At 38.8% G+C, this 23,959-nt stretch overlaps 3 protein-coding genes across 8 annotated transcripts; 2 read left to right on the top strand and 1 right to left on the bottom strand.

The window, feature by feature from the left end:
- The first annotated feature begins 1,043 nt into the window (after window positions 1-1,043).
- Window positions 1,044-10,125, top strand: LOC103968668 (AP-4 complex subunit mu). Of its 2 annotated transcripts, none has more exons than XM_009381960.3 (13): window positions 1,044-1,208; window positions 2,523-2,617; window positions 2,904-3,107; window positions 3,279-3,395; window positions 3,541-3,669; window positions 5,334-5,460; window positions 6,332-6,432; window positions 6,580-6,684; window positions 6,815-6,909; window positions 7,925-8,012; window positions 8,250-8,310; window positions 8,398-8,471; window positions 9,906-10,125. In XM_009381960.3, exons 1-13 carry the CDS (start codon window positions 1,151-1,153, stop codon window positions 10,002-10,004), a joined length of 1,353 nt encoding a protein of 450 aa, XP_009380235.2. In that variant the 5' UTR covers window positions 1,044-1,150; the 3' UTR covers window positions 10,005-10,125. The 2 variants fall into 2 exon arrangements, with proteins under 2 accessions (XP_009380235.2, XP_018674449.2); XM_018818904.2 differs by having other exon boundaries at window positions 1,049-1,208; window positions 2,523-2,629.
- Window positions 10,126-11,367: 1,242 nt separating this feature from the next.
- On the bottom strand, window positions 11,368-18,260 carry LOC135625063 (protein CutA 1, chloroplastic-like). 5 transcript variants are annotated; one of them, XM_065129350.1, is made up of 7 exons: window positions 18,076-18,215; window positions 17,874-17,944; window positions 16,881-16,996; window positions 13,367-13,429; window positions 12,078-12,109; window positions 11,903-11,997; window positions 11,368-11,821 (listed from the first exon to the last, which is right to left on the bottom strand). In XM_065129350.1, the coding sequence occupies exons 3-7, from the start codon at window positions 16,945-16,947 to the stop codon at window positions 11,737-11,739; spliced, it is 342 nt and encodes a 113-aa protein (XP_064985422.1). In that variant the 5' UTR covers window positions 16,948-16,996; window positions 17,874-17,944; window positions 18,076-18,215; the 3' UTR covers window positions 11,368-11,736. The 5 variants fall into 5 exon arrangements, with proteins under 5 accessions (XP_064985422.1, XP_064985420.1, XP_064985421.1 ...); XM_065129348.1 differs by lacking the exon at window positions 17,874-17,944 and having other exon boundaries at window positions 18,004-18,260; XM_065129349.1 differs by lacking the exon at window positions 17,874-17,944 and having other exon boundaries at window positions 18,076-18,260.
- A 790-nt stretch (window positions 18,261-19,050) lies between these two features.
- LOC103968666 (cyclin-D4-1) lies at window positions 19,051-21,365 on the top strand. The gene is made up of 6 exons (XM_009381955.3): window positions 19,051-19,579; window positions 19,933-20,019; window positions 20,101-20,199; window positions 20,291-20,492; window positions 20,594-20,718; window positions 20,805-21,365. The coding sequence occupies exons 1-6, from the start codon at window positions 19,256-19,258 to the stop codon at window positions 21,030-21,032; spliced, it is 1,065 nt and encodes a 354-aa protein (XP_009380230.2). The 5' UTR covers window positions 19,051-19,255; the 3' UTR covers window positions 21,033-21,365.
- The last annotated feature ends 2,594 nt before the right edge of the window (window positions 21,366-23,959 follow it).

The raw sequence follows: 23,959 nt of genomic DNA, 5'->3' as shown, positions 1-23,959 counted from the left end.
GTAATTGGAAACTGCCATGGAAAGCCTATCATTGCTTCAAGCATCATAGTGGAAATGGTTGTTCAATTCTATCAGGATGATATGGATTCAGTTTGAGATGATGACCCCTATATGATCAATTGCCAAGGGAGGTTAGGAAAGGCAAGAACAGGAAAAAAGTGTAGACCAGAAGCTCAAAAGGAGGAAGAAAGGCACTCTAGCCAAAGAGGCTCATTAAATGTTAGTTTTGATGACAACAGTGGCACCATCATCAGGCATCTCGTGTTTTGACACCCTGAAACAATAAGAAGATGCACTTCAAGAATCAGTTCAAAATAAGATCAGATGGGTTTCAGAATCCAAAGGAAAAAATAAAAGTCAATTAGCTCTCAACTGCTGTGACTGAATGAATCACTTATTCCACAGACCTTGTGATCTGTATTTAAAAGAAAAATAAAGAGAATTCCACAGTAACTCAACTCAAAAAGAGGTTGGAAGGCCTTTTTTTGTCAACCATGATGCTGTTTATCTTTGCCTCTTTTCCCATTTTATTTTGAGACTCTGGAAGAAGAAGAAGGCAGGATGAAGAGAAGAAATGTCAACAAAAAGATGGGGGAGAAGAACAAAGGGATGGAAAAGGTTGGATTGTTTTTTGTTGTTTCTGTGTGGATGCTTTTGAAGACCAACCAACTAATGTTTTAAAAGGCCCAGCATGTGTTTTATAAGTTAAATGCATTACATAATTGAACACTTTGGCTATGAAGGTCTTACTGGATTGGGTTATCTTTTATGTCAAGTTGAAATCATATGTTTCTGTAATATACAATAAATAACATCTTCCATGAAGGTGAATGGAGAGACCAAATGATATGCTAATATAATTATACATCAAACTAATGAATGTAATAATAATTATTACTATACTATTTTGGAGATTGATCTCTTCTCTTGTTTTTATGGTCATCGTAATATGGTCATCGTCGTTATGACAAATTAATCCCCCTATATTTAAGTTTTGTGTGTGTATATATATATATATATACACACACAGCGAGGAGGGCTTCTTGATCTAAATTTCTCGCGTCAGTCACAGCGACGACACATATAAATCCAGTCGGCTCAAATAGGCGCTCGCTTTCTTTCTTGTTCGTGTGGGTCTCGACGACAATCGATGATCGCCCAGTTCTTCGTGCTGTCGCAGCGAGGCGACAACATCGTCTTCCGTGACTGTAAACATCTTCTCCCTTTCGTTTTCTCGATTCGTCTGCGATCGCATCGCTAGTTCGCCTGTGTCGTTTGGTCGAGACCCTAACCATAGTTCGACAATAGGGCATGAGGTCCGTGGATCTCTGTATCGTTTGATGGAAACCCTATATTTCGTTTGTCACTACGACTTTGAGATCTGTCGATTGTGCGGATCCAAGGTTTGTCATCCATTCTTTCTTGGATCTTGTCGGTCGTTTACGGGCTGAGTCGGATTCATCTAATGGATGATCGCTTTTGTGCAACATTTGCCCTATAAGACGTCTGGAGCCATGGTGCTGGGATTACGGTTCTTTAATTTGATACCAAATTTGCATTTGGTCATATTCGAAAGTTCTTTATGCGAGCACGCAGTGCCCTCCAAAATTCCATCTTGCTGGCAGATTGCATCTTTGCTTTTCTATCTTTTGTGCTACAAATATATGTTAATGAAAGCGATATTTTCTGCTACCTAGACATGTGATGTATCTGCAGCTTATTTCTGAAACTGGGTGTTCTTAGATGATTATTTGCTTTGTACACATTTGATCACGACGACGTCTTTTTTTGTTGCTAATTTGTATCATAATTACATCTGGTTCTGCTAATAGACTTCTAGCTGCATTGTTTATCCATGACTTCTTCAATAAGAAAATATAGATAGGAAATGCATAAATGGCTTCAACTTCGATGTTGCTTTGTCTGCTAGAAGGCAGTATGTCTTCTTGGAGGAGTGTCAATTTTTCATATTCACATGGCAAAAGGTTCCACCAAATGATTTAATTTGCATGTTTTGCAAAATCATTACGAAAACATTAGATTCATGGATCACAATCAATGTTCAATTTCTTTTCTGATTTAGTATTTTGCTTTCTTTTTCTTGTCTTCTTTCTTTTTTAGGTTTTTCTATGTTGATTCTTATTTCTTCGAAAAATTTTCATGAGACATGTCAGATAGGTTAATTCGACTAGATAGTGTGTGCGACGCTCGACATGGATGGTAATTACATATACCATTCCAAGCATTTGTACTTTGTTGAATGTAGAAAGACATGTAAAATCAAGTCATTGATCATCATAAAATTTGCCATCTGCAAAGTATTACAATATGTCCTTTTTCCTGCAGGTCCTAAAATTTTCTTGTCCAGTTCTTATTTATGTTTCTGATGCTTAGTGGATTAAGTTTTATATTTCCGAGCTTTATGATGTGGTTTTATGCTTGAGCTTTTGGTGGGTAGGCTTGGTTTCTTTCCTTTTCATTTGAGAAGTTGAGTTTAAATTTACCTTGAACAATTGATGCAGATCGTGGGGAAGTTTCAAAAGGAAGTGCTGAGATATTTTTTCGCAAAGTGAAGTTCTGGAAAGAGGATGAAGAAGAGGAGGCACCTCCTGTCTTTGTAGGTATTTGTGTAAGCAAGGCTAGTAAAGTATCATATATGTCTTGTCTAATTGTTATGAATGCACAAAGGAACAGTCAGGATTAGCACAATGAATCAACAACTCAGGAGTTGTCCGTTCTCGATTATTCATTAGAGAAATTATTAATAGGTTCTGTCATATCCATTTTTTTTTCTTTCTTGATATATTTCATTCTTTATGGTGTCATATAGGAATTATGTTAGTGATGCATCTATATGTCACTAAGCCTTACAGCTTGTTTCTTTTGTCTTTTTCTGACAATAGAATGTGGATGGGGTTAACTACATCCACGTGAAGATTGCGGGATTGTTCTTTGTGACAACAACAAGAGTTAATGTTTCACCTTCTCTTGTTCTAGAGCTCTTGCAAAGAATTGCTCGTGTCACAAAAGATTATCTTGGGGTTCTTAACGAAGACTCGTTGCGAAAAAATTTCGTGCTCGTGTATGAATTACTTGATGAAGTTATTGTAAGTATATGTTCATTGTCTTACATAGATTCAAATGTTAATATATTTAATTATTTACTTCATGATTTTGCAGGACACGGTTGACTACTATAGTGCAATTGTTATTTACTATGTCATGGATATGAATTTTGACAATTGACTATATCTGTTGCATATGAAATTCTATTTCAGGACTTTGGTTATCCACAAACAACTTCTACGGAGGTTTTGAAGTCATATGTATTTAATGAACCAATTGTAATTGATTCCACACGTGTGCCTCCTCTTGGTCCGGCATCAATGTTTATGGTACCATTTAGTAATCCTTTAGTTATTCCATGCATCTGGAGAATCTCTTAAGTTCCTAGTTCTCCTCTTGTATACAATTTATTTTCATCTACTTGGTTTTATGTTTCAGACTTTCATTTTATTACTGTTATTTGCATACTTGCAGCAAGGCACCAAAAAGATGCCTGGTACAGCTGTTACCAAATCTGTTATAGTTACAGAACCTGGTGGCAGAAAGAGGGAGGAAATATTTGTTGACATTATTGAAAAAATAAGTGTGACATTCAGCTCTAGTGTGAGTAAATCTGTCTTTTGTCAGTTCGATTACATGAGTAGTTGTGTCAAAATTTATTTGCTTTATTTAGATTATCACTCCATGCTCATGTAGACATGTTTGTGCAACAAAATGTATGTGGTATCATAAATCCATATTATCTTGTCTCATCTAAGCTAATTGGAGACCAGCTTTTGGATGCCAAATTAGATAAGTCCTCTATCAAATTCGTTATTCACTCTAGGACTCCAATAACCTGCCCTTCTAAACATATGTTTACATTTTGCTGATTTATACAACATGAAATGTCCTATCTGCTTAAAGGTTTATAGCAAACTAAAATGAACACCATTAGTCAAATTGTACAATTACTGTTCATAACAACACGAGGGGTGGCAATTATTTAATTTCAGCTTCAGATCTCTTTCAAAACTGCTTATTGCTTGATAAGGATAGTACAGTGATCTTACTATGCAATAGCTTGATTCTGAGGCGGAGCCTATTGACCAATATAATTTGATGTCAATTAGTTTACTGTTCAATGAGTAGAGTATGGTTAGCATACTGTGTGGAAAGCTTGGTTTGGGACTGGAACAGATTAAATTACTCGGTCTGCATACCAGTCGGCCATTGGATCAATAATTACAAGTTCATACCAAATGGCACATCCAATATTTATATTCCTAATTAAATACAAAACTAATGGCCATTAAAAAATTTTACTGACCTAGCTTACTCTTTGTTCTTGATTAATTATTGGCTAATTCTTCCGTGACTATGTTCATGTTCTTCATTCTTTTTGTGGTCTACAGAATTTAAATTCAAAGCCTGCACTTGTCAACAATAAATTGGTGTCTGCAACAATAAATACTAATGGAAATTTTAGTATTCTGGGTTATATTATCTTTTAAAGGAAATAAATTATTTCTGGTTACAGGACAAACTATCACAATTAATAGTGGAATGAATCCCCTTTCATTCTTTGTTGTAGTGCTGTTTTGATCAAGACCTGCTTTGGTTGTAGTTTTGGGTCAGAATGAACCAAAGATGTTAAAGTTAATTATTCTTTTAGTTTCATTAATTTTAGTTTGTTGGATGATTGTATCTATGTTTTACTTTTGCCAAGTACTCCAATTCTTATTCCTAGCTTGCTGCATGGAAATTAACATGCAGAAAAGGGCAAGCCCAGTGCGAAAGTCTCCACAATAGAGACCCTTGTGGAACTCAATGTTTAAAGTGTATATGTTCTGGATTCTTTGAAGGTGTTTTGTTGTCTTGTTTGCTTCTATGGTTCTTTTAGGTGGTCATTTTTTATATTGGAAAGCTTGTTACTTTTCCTTACTCTTGAATAGTTGCTCCTTGATTGCTTGAGCTTAAACTGCAGCTATTGAGGTAGCTAGTTCGACCTGCTAATCAACATTCTAGGTTGTTAGGCAAGTTTGTATCTTACCTAGATTCGTCTAGGAATTAGGTTAGACACTGATTTTAGAGGGTTAATCAGGCACATGGTTGGTCAGAAGATTTTTTCATTTGTATTAAGCCTTTGTTTATTCAAATTTGGATCCTGCAGAAACTCCATGTTTACATGAGTATGTCAGAATCATGGTAAAGATGTGTGATTCTTTCCATGTAAGCTATGCATTTTATGTTATACCATTCTGACAGCAGATGTTAACATGGAACAGGGTTATATACTCACATCAGAGATTGATGGCACCATTCAAATGAAAAGCTACTTGACAGGAAGCCCAGAAATTCGTCTGGCTCTTAATGAGGACTTGAGCATTGGTAGGAACAGTTCTTCTGTTTATGGTGAGAACAAACCTAGTCTCCTAGCTGCTGATTATATTGTTGCTTTGTTTTCACTTAAACTTCAGGTCTGTATTTTTTTTGTAATATCTCATGTTTAACAGACATCTTAGGCTTAGCAGAAATTTGTCTCTAGATTGACTTTTATAGGTTTAGTTTTAGTGTCTGTCACTTTGTAGGTACAAGATGCTTCCATATCTGTTTAATTTATTGGAAAATAAGCTAGTTTAGTCATCACACAAGTGATTAAAACCATTGGTTGCATGTATTGAGCCATTTTGATGGCTATCTCTGACCTCTACGTGATGTCCTATGTAAACTGTATTAATATTAAATGATATCATTGGCTTTAGATGGATCCTGGTGTGCCACTTTGTAAGTATTGATGTGTCTAAGTAGTTTTCAATCTTGCAATGTCATGCATGTATAGACTAACTAGTGTTGAAATTGAAAATTGAAAAAAAATGTCAAAATCAGAAAAAGAATTGGATAAGTATGTACAAATAGGATTTTTAATGGATATAGTGTATAGAAGTTCAATTAATATGGCTTTCATTGTGACTAAAAAATAAGTATGAGAGAGGCTGAATTAGACAGTTGGGAAAAGACATTACTAGGATACACACAAAAAATGGCATCACTAGCTTGTAATCTGTAATGAAGTTTTTATTTGGAGTTTTGTCATTAGTGATAGATCTTTATGTTTGTTGATAGTTGAATAGATAACATCTTTGGAACAGTATCCAGTGATTCGTTTAGCCTCCTCAAACATCTCTGAAACTCTAGAATTTTGGAGAATTTTGCTACTGTGTCATTGAATCATATACAGTGAGCTTCTGAGTTGTTAATCATTGCAAGATTGGTTATGTTACAGACTATAGAAGTTCAGCAGGAGGAGCTGTAATACTTGATGACTGTAATTTCCATGAATCGGTTCGTCTTGACAGCTTTGATGTGGACCGAACTTTATCACTAGTGAGTATATTGCTTTCCATATATATCAAGATGCTAATAGAGAATGCTATTAATTAGAATATATCTTACAAAAGCAGCATCTTTAGGGAATTATTTTTTTTTTCCCGCAAGGTATTTAATCATTTAATGTTCCTCTCTTGGTGATAGATACCTCCAGATGGAGAATTTGCTGCGATGAACTATCGTATGACTCAGGAATTTAAGCCTCCTTTTCGTGTTAGTGCATTGATTGAAGAAGCAGGACAATTAAAGGTTGGGTCATCCTTTTTTTTATCTCCTCATTATTACAGGATGCTTCCTTTATTGTTAAAGATTTTTTTATACATAAATATTATTCATGATGGCCAAGATCAATCTGAACGCAATATTTTTATGCTATCAGGCTGAAGCTATTATAAAAATACGTGCTGATTTTGCAGCGAGTGTAACTGCTAACACAATTATAGTACAAATGCCGGTGCCAACTTATGCAGCAAGGTGCTTTTTTCTTTCTTTCACATCTCTTCTTCAGCACTCGCCATTATGTTTCCTAGCTTTAACTTACAAGTAAGCATAAGTGCATTATTCTGAATTATCAGCAGGTTGCTTTGACCAATTTTTTCCACTTCGATGATTATGATTGCATACTTTCAGAAATGTGTGTGTGCTCATTAGTACATAGATCGTAGTTTTAACTAGAGAGTCAGATTTTCAGGAGAGAAAAGTCCATTAAAAGCTGATGAATCCTCATAATGGGCGTTACTGGCAAAACAACACTTCCATTTATAATGAAAGCTTTTTATATCAATCTCATTCCACCTATTCATGACACCCGTATTAACAACCCTCCTTCATGACATAATTAGTCTAGAAAGATAAGCTTCCAGACAAAGCATACTCCCACTATAATCATAGCTTTGACTTTTATATTCTGGATATCTGTTGGCTTTAATCCATGTAATACTGTGGTTGATTTTTTCATAAATTAACCCATCTCATTAAATCTCAATTCTCAAAATATGCTACTGCTGATGATATTATCTTTCTTGTATCTTGTGTCTTCTAATTTAGGTGTCATTCTTTCTTATGTTTCTGACCTTTAGATTTCTACCTCGAAGGAAATATGTGCATAGTTAATATTTGTACAAGGTCAGGAAGCAGTTCACAAAGATAAAATTTTCATTTTGATGAAATTTATTCAGTAAAGTTGGAATATCTTTCTTGGTATTTCATAAATGGTGGATGCAAATAATAGCTCACTAGTGAATCGGCAACACAATCTCCAATTATGATATCACTCACATGTTCTTTCAGTTCTTTATTTTTCTTCCAAACATGTTACAAAGTACTGCATGATACATGCTTGTTTCTTTATTTGTGTTGTTCGACGATTGATGGTTCTGATTATAAAGTGTTAGTTGTTAATGGCAAAGAGATAAACCAGTACTTATGATTTCAAACTATATTTGATTCCCCATTGCTGATAAGTATATCTTTGAACAATGATGTACAGGGTTAGTTTTGAGTTGGAGTCTGGTGCTGTTGGACAGACAGCTGATTTTAAAGAGGGAGCTAAAAGACTTGAATGGTGTCTAAAGAAGGCAGGGTTTTCATCTATGTTTTTCGTTTTATTCTATTTGTGCTGTTATTTTACAAACTATATCAATTTTACAACATATCAATAGTAAAAATGCCATTCTTATAGAAACTTCTCATGATCCAAGCTTTAACGTGTCATGTCTTCCACTAAATCTTGGTCATACAAGCATGGATATTTTGTATTGTTGTTTTTTAAGTTGTTTGTTCACATCTTCATCTCACTAAGAAAAATGCTTCAGATTGTGGGTGGGTCTGAACACACGCTATGTGCAAAGCTCACATTTTCACAGGAATCACATGGTAAGAGACATGTATACTTGCTTAGATTGTATTTTTTTATTATAATCTTGTGTTTGTTTGGTAAAAGTTTTAATCATTGAAACTCAGGAAACATTGCTAGAGAGGCTGGACCAATAAACATGAACTTCACAATACCAATGTACAATGCATCAAAGCTTCAGGTGAGGCAATGATTTACTTAGACTCCCTTATCAGCATGTTCGTTTCTTTTTGGCACTTTGATGGGTCTGCTCCTTTGCAACCTGGATGCCCAAAAACAACCTCTTTACTTGTGGAGGTGTTATTGCATATATTGACCACCTCAGACTTCACATCGGTGACAGTTTCAGACAGTGGGTCATGCTTTATTTTTCAGCATAGAAATAATTATTACCTTTGATCCTATGTTAAATATTACAGTCAGTGGATCACCGTTGATCAAATAGGGGGGCGCAAATCAAGTGGCTTTGTTTATATATCATTACTCTTTCTCGAATTATTCTAAAATGCCGATGATTATTTGGATGGTTTTTGTGGGTTGAGTGGCAACTCCAGCCACCTTACTGAGTTCTACCATACTTATGATGATTTTCATTATCTTGTTTGATTGCTATTACTTTTTTCTTCAGCAGGTGATAATCTGAAAGCAGACATGTTCAGTTACTCATAAACGAACATTAACTTAAGCTGCAACCTGCAAGCCTATTTTAAGTGAATTTTCTGGAAGATCATGACTGGATTATCAGAAACAGTAGTATCTTATATATGTACTAGAGGTGTTAGTTCAATGCTTATTTGAAATTGTTCATCCCTTTATGCCTACATATAGTCTAAGGTTCTACTTCTTCAGAATCACTAAGTTGCAACTAAGTTACCTTGTAGAACATATAAAACAAGTTTTAGTAGAAGTACTTAAAAACAGATTAAATGTAGAAATACTAATATAAGGCGATACAGTTCAAATGAGAAAAGGATCTGCTGATAGATATTTAGACATGATGAAGGGCCACACCAAGCATAGAGCTCAGGATGAAAATAAAAAGGGCAGCCCAGTGAACAAGATTTCCATCAACTCGGGGTTTGGAGTGGCTATGCTAGCATGAAATTATAGTATTTCATTTACTGCAAAACAGTACAGAGTAGCTATTACATTCCAATAAGGCATGCTACTTATGTAACAAGCTTCAGGAATTGTTTGTTTGAATATTTTCTAGGTCGCATTTTAACCAAAAATAAATAAATTACAAATTTCAGCATAGGCGTTGGTCGTCACAATTCTTGATTGACTCATTAGTTTGGACAAACTGCAATATGTGAAGCAGAACTTTCTACCCTCCAACCAAACTCTCAAATCCTTGAGTTTGCTTTGACTAGGAATTTTGCCCAACATCTCATGGGGTTTGCCCGATAAGGATCCTATCGACAAAAAAACTTGGATGATTTTTATTTTAGTTCGGTCTATAATAATTTATTCAATGATGTATTTCTTTGGTTTTTGAGATTATATTCTTGTAATATGATGCCAGTGTTGGTCAAGGTATATGCTGCTTGCTTTTGAGCTAAAAGTAATAAGCAATAACGTCCTTCCTACTCATGGCATGATTCTCTTTGGGCAGGTAAGATATCTACACATAGCAAAGAAGTCACCCTCCTACAACCCATATCGGTGGGTGAGATATGTCACACAATCAAACTCCTACGTGGCTCGTTTGTGAGAATCTCATATCTGGTTTCTTTTTATTGTTATCAAGGTGTCTTTGTTGGATTCAGTCATTGTTTGTACCTACATTTTTTGAGACAAAATAAAGAGGAAAACTATCATGATTTGTCTATGTATATTGAGCTTGTATCATGTTTTTTATGGTTTGATTTCTCATGCGTTAAAAGCTATTTATCAATCGACTCGGTATGGAAACCAAGTATGGGTTCTAACAATTGGTTCAATTCTTCACTTGCATTAGGTTTTTTCGTTCTTTATTTTTAACCGAATCTATATTTGATTTGTCATTTCTTGCTGACTAGCTTGCACATTCTCTGTACATTTGTGTGTGTGTGTGTGTGTGTTTGCCTATGGTTAGCTTAATAACCTGTTTCTGCACTCTATAAATTGCCCACATAAATATTACATAATATTCCATTGCAATTTAGACTACGTTTTTGCTTGAGTTGATGATGCAGCAGCCCCTCAAGTTTCGACGGCACCCGTGAGGCCACCTCAGCGACACCCCATCTCCAGCACGTCGGCGGCCACCTCGGTCCCTTTTGTTATTACCCAAGTTTGACATATGGTTTGAAACCAATGAATCTAATGCCAGATGCACCCACGTGGGATGAGTTGCTCCCACATAGCAGCGAAATCAACCTCTCTTCCCAATGTGAAAACATCGAAGTGCTTTCTGCTGCCACCAACCTTAACCTGGGTGCAGGTGGATCCGCTCTTCCTCAACCTCGGCAATTTCTCATCCTCGCCCGTGGGTGACAGCTCAGGTCCCACTCAGCGACTGCTCCCCGTAACGCCATGACGGGGACCCTGCGACCTCCATCCCCGATATATAACAACGCCCACCGATGCGCAGTTTCTCAGCAATGGCGTCGTCACATGTCATTAGCTTGCAAGAAGTAGTCGCAGAAGGAGCTACCGCATCCCAGCCCGATCCACCAGCGACGCCGCCAACGACCAGCTTCCTCGCGACGGCCGTGCCGCTGCTGCTCCAGCTCGGCCTCTCCGGCGCCATCAAGATCTTGGGACCCTCTGCTACGTCGGCGTCGTCCCACCATCACTATCTTCTGGCCTACCGACTCCACGCCTTGGCCGTCTTCTTCACCTTCGCCGCCGACATGGCCCTGGTGATCTACTTCATTGCGTGCTACGCGGGGTTCGCCGCGCCACCGGCGGGCAGAGTCATGAAGCCTCTCATGATTGCGCCGTTAGCTGTGTCCTTCGTCACCGTCATCCTCGGCACTTTTCTTAACGTCGTCGGCTGAGCGGGTTGTTGCACCTTGCTCCCGCATGTATCGCCACAAGTAGCACCACAGTTCCTGCAATGTCCATGGGGTTCTAAGTTGTACCTCGAAGACTCAAGTTTAATGGAACTATCCAAATGAAAGCCTCCTCAACATGTGGCTCTTCCTCCTGTGATCGTATTAGCTGTTATGGTTTTACTACACAAGGTCAAGGCGAGTTTTGTTTTCCTTCTCATAACAGCCTGATTGGATCATGTGATGTCAGGCTCACATTAGCAGAAATTGTAGGGACAAACGTGTTTGGATTTCATCATCTTAAGGATATATATATATATATATATATATATATATATATATATATATATATATATATATATATATATATATATATATATACAACTGTTGGGAAATTAACATAATACGAGTGCAGATGTAGCACGCAAATCCGTTATGGTTCATCCGCAGGCAGGGAAAATATACACACTAGTCGTCTCTGGTACTGTCCTTGATCCACTCGAGGTACTTTTCGTTGCCACCAGTGATGGGCAGGGCAATGACCTCAGGAACGCTGCAGTGATATAATGGTAATTGTCAGTCAACCAACAATCTCAGGTAGCTCCTCAGCATCGTAGGCACTACTACTACTTACTCGTACTCGTGATTGGATTTCACATGTTGGGTCAAGGCATCGAGAAGGGACTCCCGAGTCTTGATTATGAGTAGCTCCTCAGCATCCGTCTCCACCTGACATTTTGAATAGAGACATCAAAGGTATGTTTGTACTTTTGAGGAGAAACAAAACCAATATTAAATTCAACTTCTACCTTGCCATCCCACCAATAAACTGACTCGATACCTGCAACCATGCATGCTCACACACATTTCAGCAGTAAATAAGCAAAGGTGTTTCAATCACCAAGTACCATTTATGAAATAATAATAATAATAATAATAATGCAAAAGCTGTTGAGGAACAAAAATATGAAGCAATTCATCTTTCAAAGAATAATCGATATGCTAGAACAGCTTAACTTATTTGCAACCCTAAACATAAATCCCTTTTCTTTCTATCCACACAAGTGCTATCAGCAACTGACACGAAATTCTTCTTCCTTATGGACCAAATATATTTTTAGTTGAACTTTTTGCAATCATCACTACAACCAACAATAACAAAATCGTAAGTCAATTTAATAAATAGAAAAACAATTCAAATTATGGACTGTCCAGATTAAAGACCAAATCCAAGATGAAACAGACTATTCAAATTAAAGATCAAGACTAACATTAGATTCAGAAAATTACATGGTTTTGGAAGACAAACTTGAAATGGCTAGTCTCCGTACTATTTAATCTGCTGAGTAGTCCTAAATGAAATATTATAAGGACATATATGAATCTTTGTCTTTTTAAAGATAACAACAAGTCCTTATGTCCCAACTAGAGATTAGCTACATGGACCCTTTTCCTGCCATTTAGCTCCTTGGAAGGCAACATCACAAGTTAAACCAAGAGAAATCAAATCAGTGTCTATGGATTCTAATATATTTTCAAAATTAAAAATGTAGGAGATCAGTATATTGATTGAACACAAATTATAGTAACACACAAGGTCAAATCCTGTAAGTATACCCACTAATGTATATAGATTTGGTCCCCAACCTGAATCTAACCCGCAAGGTCAGATATGGTTTCTCATTTTGAATCAACAAGCTTACTGGATTAGCTTTTGGCTTTGGGTCCCAAGCGAATCCAGCCTAATAGTGTTATGTCTGTGATGTGCAATCTCAACAAACAAACAAACAGAAGTTATCCTTAAAAAATATTATGAATTCTATGTAAGAAAAAAGATTTCTAATATAGTAATATTATAATGTGTGAAAGTTATCCCTAAGAAGTTCAAGCAAAATGCTAATAATCTTCCAAGTGACAGTCACAAGTCGCTACAGTCAAATAAGATCCTGTAGTGGCACCCAATTGACCTGAAAATCGGCCATATTCACCAAAACTAAAAACCATTAACAAAACAAGCTGAGAGCATAAAACTTGCTACAAACAAATTTTCAAGCAGGATTGTCACATGTTGCAACAAAATATTAGGTGATGTACATGCCTGGCACTCGATTGACGCATGCAGCAAGTTTTTCCTTGATGATGCTTTCTGCAAGCTTCATGCCTGTGCTTAAACAAGCAAAATCCACAAGGAACAGAGTCAGAAAGGAGTATCATAAACATAGAATGGGAAGGTTATTTAGAATACAAGTAAAAAAAAGCACAATTCGGAGAAGTCCAAAAGCATGGAGATGCATTTGGAATCCCGTTGATTACATGATCGTCTAAAACAAGCATACACACACATGTATATACATATCAGTAAATAAGATGCAACATAGTTGCCAATTAGTGTCCACTCAACTTACATATGAAGGTGGCATCAGCTTTTTGCACAAGACCTAACCATTTACTGGTGTAAAGAGGAAATTTCACCCTCTTGTCAATACATGTATGCATGACAAATGAGGAAATTGTGTTATTACGTGAAAACTGTTGCAATTGACAAATTTAGTGATTCATTTAGTGGTTAGGGTATGCCATGGGTCCCCTCCGATCGATGACTGTTGTGTGCCAGCTGTCCATTGCCACATTAGCAGCATACATCGATTAAGCCCGCATCACCCAGTCTGCAACCCGTAACTGCCACCAGTCTTGCCATTAAGGTGGCAGTGATGTCCTCAGCGGCACGGCCATGCCTTGTGCCAAAGACATACCCTACATCACCACTCCAACCACCACTGCCACCATCATTGTAGCAGGTCAACTTTGCCAATTCAACAATATCGATAACCTATACCTGTAGTCTTGTAGTATGGCCATCTTGGGGCCACACTATAAAAGGATACCTCTTTCATGAAAAGACAGGTTATTTATTTTCATTTTCCCCTAAGCTCTTCAATTTTCCACAAAAATTCTCAAGACTTAATCCACTTCGGACAATGGCTTGAGCATTGGAGGTCCCGACTGGGAACATTCCCAATGACCCCTTCACTTTGCAAGCCGAAGTTAAGACAATTGGCACATTGGAGTCTGACATGTACACATTTAAATGTAGATTTCTCTTTGATTCGGCATCCACCCATGCAGTTGAATGTCTATCAAAATGTTGTTTGCTTACAAAAAGAAGTATAGATTGAATACAACAACAAATCAATATGATTTTCTGAAGAAAGCATACTTCTTTTCTCACCCTCTCTTTCTTCATTTCCAAACATGATTTAAAAATGGCAACAAAACCTTCACAATTGGAAAATAATAATACTCTTTTCTATAACATCTCAAAGCTTCTTCCAAACTCGCCTCTTTCTTTTTTATCACATATCCATGTCATCAACTTTATTTCCATTGCAGCCATGATCCTCAATAATCTAACGATCAAATATTACTAATCATAGATGATAAATGCGATGATTACTTACGAAAGATTCATGGAAGGAATTAGCAATGTTTGTTAAGAGTTTAATATTTAAGCCAGTTATCATAACATTTTAACACAATTACCATGACTAAAATCCTCAGATAATTAAAATTCAATTACTTAATTAAATTTGGAAAGAGGAAGAGGAGAGAGAGGGGGCTAAAGGGTTCGGCGAGGTGGGTGCTGCCAACCGGGAGGGGAGATATCGAGGAGGAGGAGGGGAAGGGGGGTTGTTGGGTTCTGAGGAAGCTCAACAGGAGTGGTCGACGACGGAGGAGAGGGTAACGAAAACAAGAGGGGAGCTATTTGGGAGGTGGGCAGGAAAGCTCGATGCAGGGGGTGGGGGTGGGGGTGGGGGGGGTGATGAGGGGTAAGAAGGAGATATAGTTACAATGAGAGGAAGAAGTCATTGCCGATCGTTGGAGGGCCGCCTTTGCACACGTCGTAGGAGGAAGATACTACGTTCGCCAAGTGAGAAGAAAGAATGGTTTCATGCGACGAGGGGGGTTTGGGTGGGAGAGGCTCATCTAGATCAATCCAGATGAAATGCTATATGGCTTAATTGAACCAGATGAAAGCCAACCCAATCTCCTAACCAATTTTCACTTGGTTCAAGCACACTCTTGAGCGTCCTGATGCTTGGGCTCAAGCGTGCACCTTGGCTGACAGCCACCCGAACTCAAATTGAGGCGCTCGAGCCTCGCCTTGCTTGGGTGCCTAGGCAAATGCCCAAGTGCCTTATGACATTAATGGTGTACTCAACATCATGGTTTAGAATTTGAAATATCATATCTCCATCTTGTCATGAGTTCTCCACTCCAAAATGCACTAGTAACATCTAAAAAATTAAATAACAACAGTTTCCACAAATAGTCACAAGCTAATGAACAATGCAGCTAATGAATGAGGAATGACTATACCAAACAAAATACTGATTGAAAGGGATATAATGATGGCACAAGTAGCATATATTCTGCAGGTCTGAGAGATGATCTCTTAATGTGATTAAGCTTTTGCATGAACAAAACACAGGGCACTGATAAATCATGGAGGATGAATGTAAAGTCCATCATGAAGGATTTGGGTAAGTAGACGAAATTTCATGAGATAGCTATAACTGGAAAGGTTGTTCAGGACTCATCATTTGCCAAACAAACAGTTTAGATGCAGCAACCAAGGAACACTTATGTCATAAATCATAATCATGTTATAGTGGGTTCATAAGATGCAGCTAGAAAACAATATTTATCTTATAATCATCTTCTAGTGAATCCAAAATACTCGGAGCTCATGTAGCTCATGTCGGATTAACTGTATTCTGGGCCAAGCAATGAACCTATTTGAAGTAGTTCATTTCATAAAAAAGAAACCCATGTATGAACAAGGATTGATCCTACTTCTGCAAGTTAGTTATAGTGATTTTGTGATTGTGAAAATATGCTAGACATGCCCAAGTAGGTAAAAATTTTGGATTAGATTGGGCTACTTCAAAATTGCATTTTTCATAGCAGTCCAAGGGGTTGGTTCACTTTTGGTGATGCTTCTACCCCAAGATGAATGCTCTCTTATTCTGACTTTCTTGGAATCCCCGGTAGCACAACCAAGAAAGAGAAGGGTTCTCTGTCCCTATGGGGATGGAATGATAGAAGTATTAATAATCCAAGATAAGGTCATGGGGAGCCATGTCATTTATCATTACGAGGTGTCAATTCCAAGTGTTGTGACGTATGCAGCTGAGGCATCCTAAATAAACTGAGAGATTTGGACCTTGGTCCTACACGACCTGATCATTCGGATCAGTAACTCGCCATCTATTTCTATGATGTTTATGATTAAGACATCTATTCATCAACAATATCTTTCATTTCATCCAACTAGGATAAGAAGTATCCACCTTATTCAGTGAATGCCTTAGGTTCACTCTAAACGTCGTTCGTTCAAGTCAATAAGCGAGGAGGCATTTCTCTGATAGTCTGGAATTTTTTTAATAATGAATAAAAGGCACCAAAAAGTAAACAATGTAGCCCTAACTGCATGCATCAAGAAAACCTCCAAACAAAAAATGTAACTTGTAATATTATATACATTTGCTAAAAGGCTGCTTTAGCAAATTAGGAATGAGAAGTAAAGCAAGCTCTAAAAGATAAAAAAGAACCTGCTTCTTTGTTTGGAACAGTAACATAAACAACAATGGATGGAACAGTCGTTAAAGCACCCTCCATTCCAGTAGAGTGAAGACCTCTGGTGGATGGTTGGTTAACAAACTTTGACCTGCAGATTTGCCAACGCCATACATGAGCAGCAGAAGGAAACAGTGTCAAAGGAAATGAAAAGAAATATGACAGAATATCTGAATCCATAACAGAATGCTCCTACTGGTTAAATGACCTGTTCATGGGAAGACACATGAACAAAAAAAAAAAGACAAGGTTGCAACCTTATGTTATTAACAACCAAAGAGAATGTCTTACTTGGGTACCAGACTGAAACCTACATTGTGATCCCGTATGCTGGAAAAATTCTAATAAACATGTCCTCATCTCACGTAGATGATAGAACCAAGTCCCAGCTCACAGCTAGTGCTCATAGCTAGTACTGATAAAAGGGACAGGATTTTCCCAACCAAAAAATGGACCTGGCAAGCCTGTACAAGATGCAAGAACGGAAGGCCTCGCCTGCCGAGGAAACAAAATATGCCCCATGACTCCCATCAAGCCTGAACAAGATACCAACGTCAACTAGAAGCCTGCACTGAGTTGCAAGAATCATTCTAGCATTTTGGACAATTCTGGATGTCAGCGACTCCTTCTAGCATTCACTCAAACAGGTAAAACATAGATATCTCAGTTAAATAGAATTCATCAAGAAATTAATATATTCCTTTTCGGACAAATCATGGAGGACAAAGTGCCTCAATAATAGCATTCACTCAAACAGGTGAAACATACAGGTTTCAATTGGAGACGACAACACCGAACAACTATAATTTGTTTCTTGAAACACTACAAAGAACATCAATGAGCTTATTCTCAAGAATCAATATCATATGATGTAAAAGAATACATAATCGTCAAAGTTCCGACAGCAAGAATGATCTCGCAGATCATCATGTGACAGTACCACACATATCATCTAGATTCTAACGTACCTTTAGACTACCAGAATCCAGGCATCATGATCCCCTTGTTACCACATTATAAGCAGATACTTCAACAAAACCTACCAATCCAAAATCGAAGATGGGTTGACAAGAAACAGGAATGGGAAAAACAAAGGACCATTCTCCAGGTATCGGATCCCAGATCGGGCAATTAGGGTTTTGCGCGACGAAACGGAAGCGGGCTGCGGACCTGCAAGCGATGGCGTAAATACTGCCGAGGCACAAAGAAGAGAGAGCCCCAAAGAGAGGAGCTCGGCGTCGAAGAAGCTTCGGTGCCGCCGACGGGGTGCGGCGAGTGGGAGTCGTGGAGGAGGAGAACGCCCACAAGGCTCGCGAACAGCTTTGGAGTGACATCTTTTTCTCACCCTCTCCTTATATTTCTTTAGTATGTATAAATCATATATATATATATATATATATATATATATATATATATATATATATATATAATTTAATATATATATATATAGAGAGAGAGAGAGAGAGCAAATTGACATATACATCCCTCTCGGTGGGTGATTTTGGTATTTAATCCTCTAAATTTAAGTTCAGCATATGCATGTATTTTATTATTATTGTTAGTTAAAATTAAATTTTTATACTTAATATCCTGTAAACATTAGTGGTATCAATTCAAATGAACTAATATTAATATAGTTTAAGATAACTAATTATATTTTCTGGATAAATTTATTGAAAGATTTATGAATTCCATACTGAGATTTAGAATGATAATTATTCTTTTGCATATTTACAAATATATATGGTTTACCAAAAAGATAAACATAGATTCTAATATATATATATATATATATATATATATATATATATATATATATATATATATATATATATATATATATATATATATATAATGCCCCATTCAAGTTCTTCCTTGTAATTATCAAGTCATGTGGTAAATCGCTAACAATCATTGAGTTCGTGTTACCTCATAAAAAGAATTGTATGATATATGTGAAGGAGAATTACTAAATCATGCCTTTTATCGACTGAGACACCATGCATTGATGTCAAATCAATCAATAATCTCCTCTTTCCAACCCATGTTATTGGCATCATCATTTACTTAGACAAAGCTAGCACAGGGCTGCTCCTTTATAAGTCTCTTCACCCTCTTCTGCCCTCCTCTTCCACTGCACTTAACTAGGACACTTTCTTTCATCCTCCATCTTCCTCTGCCTCCGCAATGTCAACTTCTTCTTCACCGAAGACCAGTGACATGAAATGTCCCTTCCTTTAGGCTTCGTTCTCTGTCTCTGCGTCTGTCTCTAAAAAGAGCATTTTGAGGAGTAGAAGAGGAAGAACGGCCTTACTCTGTGTCAGCCTCTGCAGCTTTTGATTTATTTGACATGGGCGTTAGCTATGAGTGTGGTTCCTCCATCCTCCTCTGCCCAGAAGACAGCAACAGCGTCCTGGGGTTCGATGAGAGGGAGGAGCAAGTGCAGGACCCCGAAGGAGAAGTCGAAAGGCGTGTCCTCGGGCATTTCCCTGGCAAAAGGAGCGATTTTTATGGGGGCTTTCTGATGGATTCTGCCTTGCTGTCGGAGGATTGCATCGCCTCGCTGGTCGAGAGGGAGTTGCAGCACCTCCCTCAGGGAAACTATGCCGAGAGGCTGCTGAGGGGGCAGCTGGACCTGGCGGTGAGGAATGATGCCATCGACTGGATTCAGAGGGTGGGTTGAGTTGTTCTTTGTTTCCATGCTTTTTCAGTCTCCTACATCTTCCAATTTCTGGATTTCTCAGTACGATGGTTTCTCTGACAGATTTGATTGATCGACATTCGATCCCTGAGACCATTGATCTAACCGATTACAGTTCTTACTTCTTATCTTTCATTGTGATGCATCTGATGTTATTTGTGCCTAGAACAGTCAAAAGCCATCCTTTTTATCAGTATGACAATGGATTCATTTTCTCTTCCCCCATATCTACACGCTCTTGATGCTTTTTCTTCTTCCTACATGTCTCTTTTACCTGAGAGCTTCTCCACCTTGTAATTACATAGTTTTCGTTCCTGCATTGACAGGTTCATGAACATTACAACTTTGGACCTCTGACTGCCTATCTGTCTGCAAATTACTTGGATCGATTCTTCTCCTCCTACGAACTTCCGGTAAGAAGAATTACTGAGGTACTTGCTTCTTTAATGTGATTCATGTAACAATGCGTCATGCTCCTATGACTCTATTTCCAGCAAGGTAAGGCCTGGATGACACAGTTGTTATCAGTGGCCTGCTTATCTCTCGCTGCCAAGGTGGAGGAAACTGAGGCCCCTTTCTCTATAGATTTACAGGTTAAACAAGACATCAAAACTGTTTGTGTAGATGGTAATCTTGGACTGCAACTTTTTATTGCTGATCAGTGATTTGTGTCCGCACAAACAGGTAGGAGAGGCAAAATACGTATTTGAAGCCAGGACCATACAGAGGATGGAGCTTCTAGTGCTTAGCACCCTCAAGTGGAGGATGCAAGCGGTCACACCTTTCTCATTCATTGTTTACTTTCTGTGTAAATTTCATGATGCAAATTCACCTGATGGCTCATTAATTTCTCGCTCCATCGCCCTCGTTTTGGCCACTGTTAGAGGTCAGTGATCTGGAGTCGCATGTTTCTGAGCAACTGTGAGGGACATTTAGATCGGATGGCAAGCCTAACATGAGAGTGTGGCTATAATTCAACAATTGCAGGGGTTGATTTCCTGGAGTTCAGACCTTCCGAGATTGCTGCAGCAGTAGCACTATCAGCCTTGAAAGAGATTCAATTTCTGGAGATCGACAAGGCTTTAGCTTGCTGCTGCATCCATGTAAATAAGGTAAGGGTTGTTCATCTGCTACGCAGTGCTTCATTGAGCAAATGCTATTTACGTCAAAAGACCTCAGTTTTCTGCAATGGATTCAGGAGAGAGTTTTGAGGTGTCATGAAGTGATTCAAGAGATGGCCTTGATGAAGAACGGGACATATGCCAGTACATCAGTTTCCGCTGTGCCAAAGAGCCCGATCGGGGTGCTGGATGCTGCATGTCTGAGCTATAAGAGCGATGACACCGCAGTTGGGTCACATGCAAACTGCGACCATTCCTCTCCAGCTGCCAAGAGGAGGAAACCAAACAGAGCATCAACTTCATGAGAGAAGAAGGCATCGTCTGTGGTGTTCATCTCTTTGATAGGTTTTCCCAGTCGATTTAATTTGTCAGTGAACCTCCTTGTCGTCGTGGCCAGGATCAGTAGATGAGGAAAAGGGAAATAAATGAGTTGAGAATGCTAAGCTCATGCTTTCCCATGAATGCACCTGACCAAATCAACATTCTTACAGTAAGATAGTGAGATAGATCAGGGCTGGAAGTCTTATTTTTGTGGGAGAGACAGAGATTGCTACAAGAATTGAGGGAAATATGGTCATCTAGCTCTGCTTTTCTTCTTAAAACTGTTGCTTTGTTTCAATAAAATCTGTGTCATGGCATGCATCAGATTTCTTCCTCCTGTACATGTATTTTGGTGATGTCCTTGCACTGTTTGACTATGTGTCTGCTGAGATTCTTGGATTTGCTGTCCCCTGTGACATGAAGGCAGAGCTCACTGTTCAGTACAGATCTTGGGATGGCAGCATACAGGCGGAGAATAAATATTCACAGAGAGGAGTGGTGGGAGAGGGATGGGGGACCTCTTGGAAGTTTCAGGTTCCAGTCCAAATATGACCATGGAATTATTCCCCTCATGGCTTGCCATTCCTTCGCTTTTGTTTCACCTGCATCACATGCAGACAAGGATTAAGTACTTGCTCACACCCAATCTTGTGTGCCCGAGAGCTTTTAGCACCAGTTAAAAACACTAAGTACCATAATGGCACTGCACTTTACGTGCAGTACTGTAAATGCCTTCAGTTCCCTGCATGTGAAAGCAATGCTCGCGAGGATCCTGTGGCTCTCTCAATGGCGAAGTTGAGGTCAGGTCATGATCCGAGCAAGTTTGAAACGAGAAGCTCTGACGATGAATGGCCCCATTCCATTTGCAGAGCTCTTTGCCTGCAGGTCACATACTATGGCGTGTGTGCCGATGTTAGCCGATGCTGTCTGTGACAGGCCTCCCTTGTGAGCCATGAAATCGAGAATTTGGCTCCTTGCAAGTCCATGAAAGGGACCAAAGAGAAATTACTTTCTTGATAACTGGGAAAAGGGAACTTGTGTGCAATCCCATGGGGAACTGTCATGTTGGTGGGGGGGGGGGGGGGATAGAGCTTCATCACTACCTTTGTCCCCACTGCCCAGCTACTGGCTCACTGTTGCCGAGGGGAATGCAAAACCAAGGAAACGAAAACAAAAGTTACTAGGAATGATTTGATGTCGATAGGGTGGGTGACTGAATCTTTCAAAATGTTTTTGTTTTCACAAAAACAAAAACCAAAACATGAAAGAGAGAGCAGATGGAAGTCTGCGGAGTTCTTATCACCTCTAAAATTTAATAGATAAAAGGAAAGAGTGTCAGCGCAGAATCATAAGAGATAAGATACAGAAGCATTGATTAGAGAGCCTTTGAACTGTAACACGCAGCTGACTCTGTAAGGGATCTTTCTTTCTCATCTCTTCTGCACTGCACTGCACTGCTATACCACCATATCATTAAAGGATCGAAATAAATGGCTAGTTTATACAATCTTTTCACTCTTCACAAAGTCCAACACCCAAACATCATTATAACAAAAGCCTTTGAAGATTAAACCGAGTGTGCATCATATATATCTGTGTATATATATATATATATATATATATATATATATATAGATAGATAGATAGATAGATAGAGAGAGAGAGAGAGAGAGAGAGAGAGAGAGAGTATGATATTAGGTGGCCCGTCTCCCATCTTCCTGGGTGGACCATCATATACTGAGAGTCACGCGCATCAACAACTAATGCATTGCTACCAGGATCAAACACAAACGAGCATCTTCAATGTCCAAAACGATTATTGGCCTGGGACACTGCCAAAGGTATCTCGGAAGCACCAATCACCCCACAGCTCTTGTTTGTTCTTGATGGTAGAGGAGAGGGGCCATGGTGAGGTTGGAGGAGGACGAGCAGCACTGCTGGTTCGCTTACAGTCGCGTTGGCTTGGGTGGGGGAAGAAGGCACAGGAGTTGGTGGGAAGGACGTGAGAGTTATTGCCTCGACAGCCTGCGCCGTGTGGCTGTGAGCAGTTTGCAGAATTGATGTGTCTGCTGTGCATTACGTCTCATACATCGTAGAGATCACGTCAAGCACAGAGTCGTATTGTTTGATCTCTCTCTCTCTCTCTCTCTCTCTCTATGCAACGGTCCATTTCATTAATTGGGTTGATTATGGGTCCAAAAGAGTGCTTTTATTTTGCCAAGCCCGGCCCATAAGCACGACACGTGACGAAGAGATCGGATCCAACGTCTCTGTGCCGTCCCCATCACCCCCTGCAGCACATCTGGACCGTACGATTCTGTCCCGTTTCGGATTCGCGGTACGTTCGCGCCTCGACCTCGTCAACCCATCCATCACTGTATTGCTTTCGTGTGTCTATTCATCCTTCGTCTTCTTTCGTGTGATCTCCGTGGATTGCGTGTCTCGGTGTGTTACGAGGACGAGCAGGCGCTCCACGTATGTCGTCTCTTTCCGCGAGCTGCCGCTCTCTCGTCTTCCTCCCGTGGTTTCGCCCAAAGCGTTTTGATGGCCCCACGCAACGCAGCCTCTGAGTCAAACTGCGGCGTGGAGGTGCGCTGGCTGTGGCCCATTCCGTCCATCGCGACGCCCGAACCGAGAGACGAAGAGTTGTCGGAAACAGTATCTGGTAATTTAATCTTCAAAGTAATAAAGGCAAAATAATATTCAAAATAATTGTCATCAACATCATTCCATCTAAGAGCTTAGGTTAGGGTTTTAAATGATACATGATCTATAATTTCATATTCCTCACACTTTCGTTCGCACGTGGATGATACATATCTCAACTCAATATGTGAAATTTATGTTAGTTGAATATTATATATATATATATGATATCATCTCAATTTTTTTTATCATAATAATATTATTT

Source organism: Musa acuminata, chromosome BXJ2-10, assembly GCF_036884655.1.
Source record: "Musa acuminata AAA Group cultivar baxijiao chromosome BXJ2-10, Cavendish_Baxijiao_AAA, whole genome shotgun sequence".
Classification (NCBI taxonomy): domain Eukaryota; kingdom Viridiplantae; phylum Streptophyta; class Magnoliopsida; order Zingiberales; family Musaceae; genus Musa; species Musa acuminata.
The sequence above is the reverse complement of the archived record's forward strand: the minus strand, read 5'-3'. Positions and strand labels throughout refer to the sequence as shown.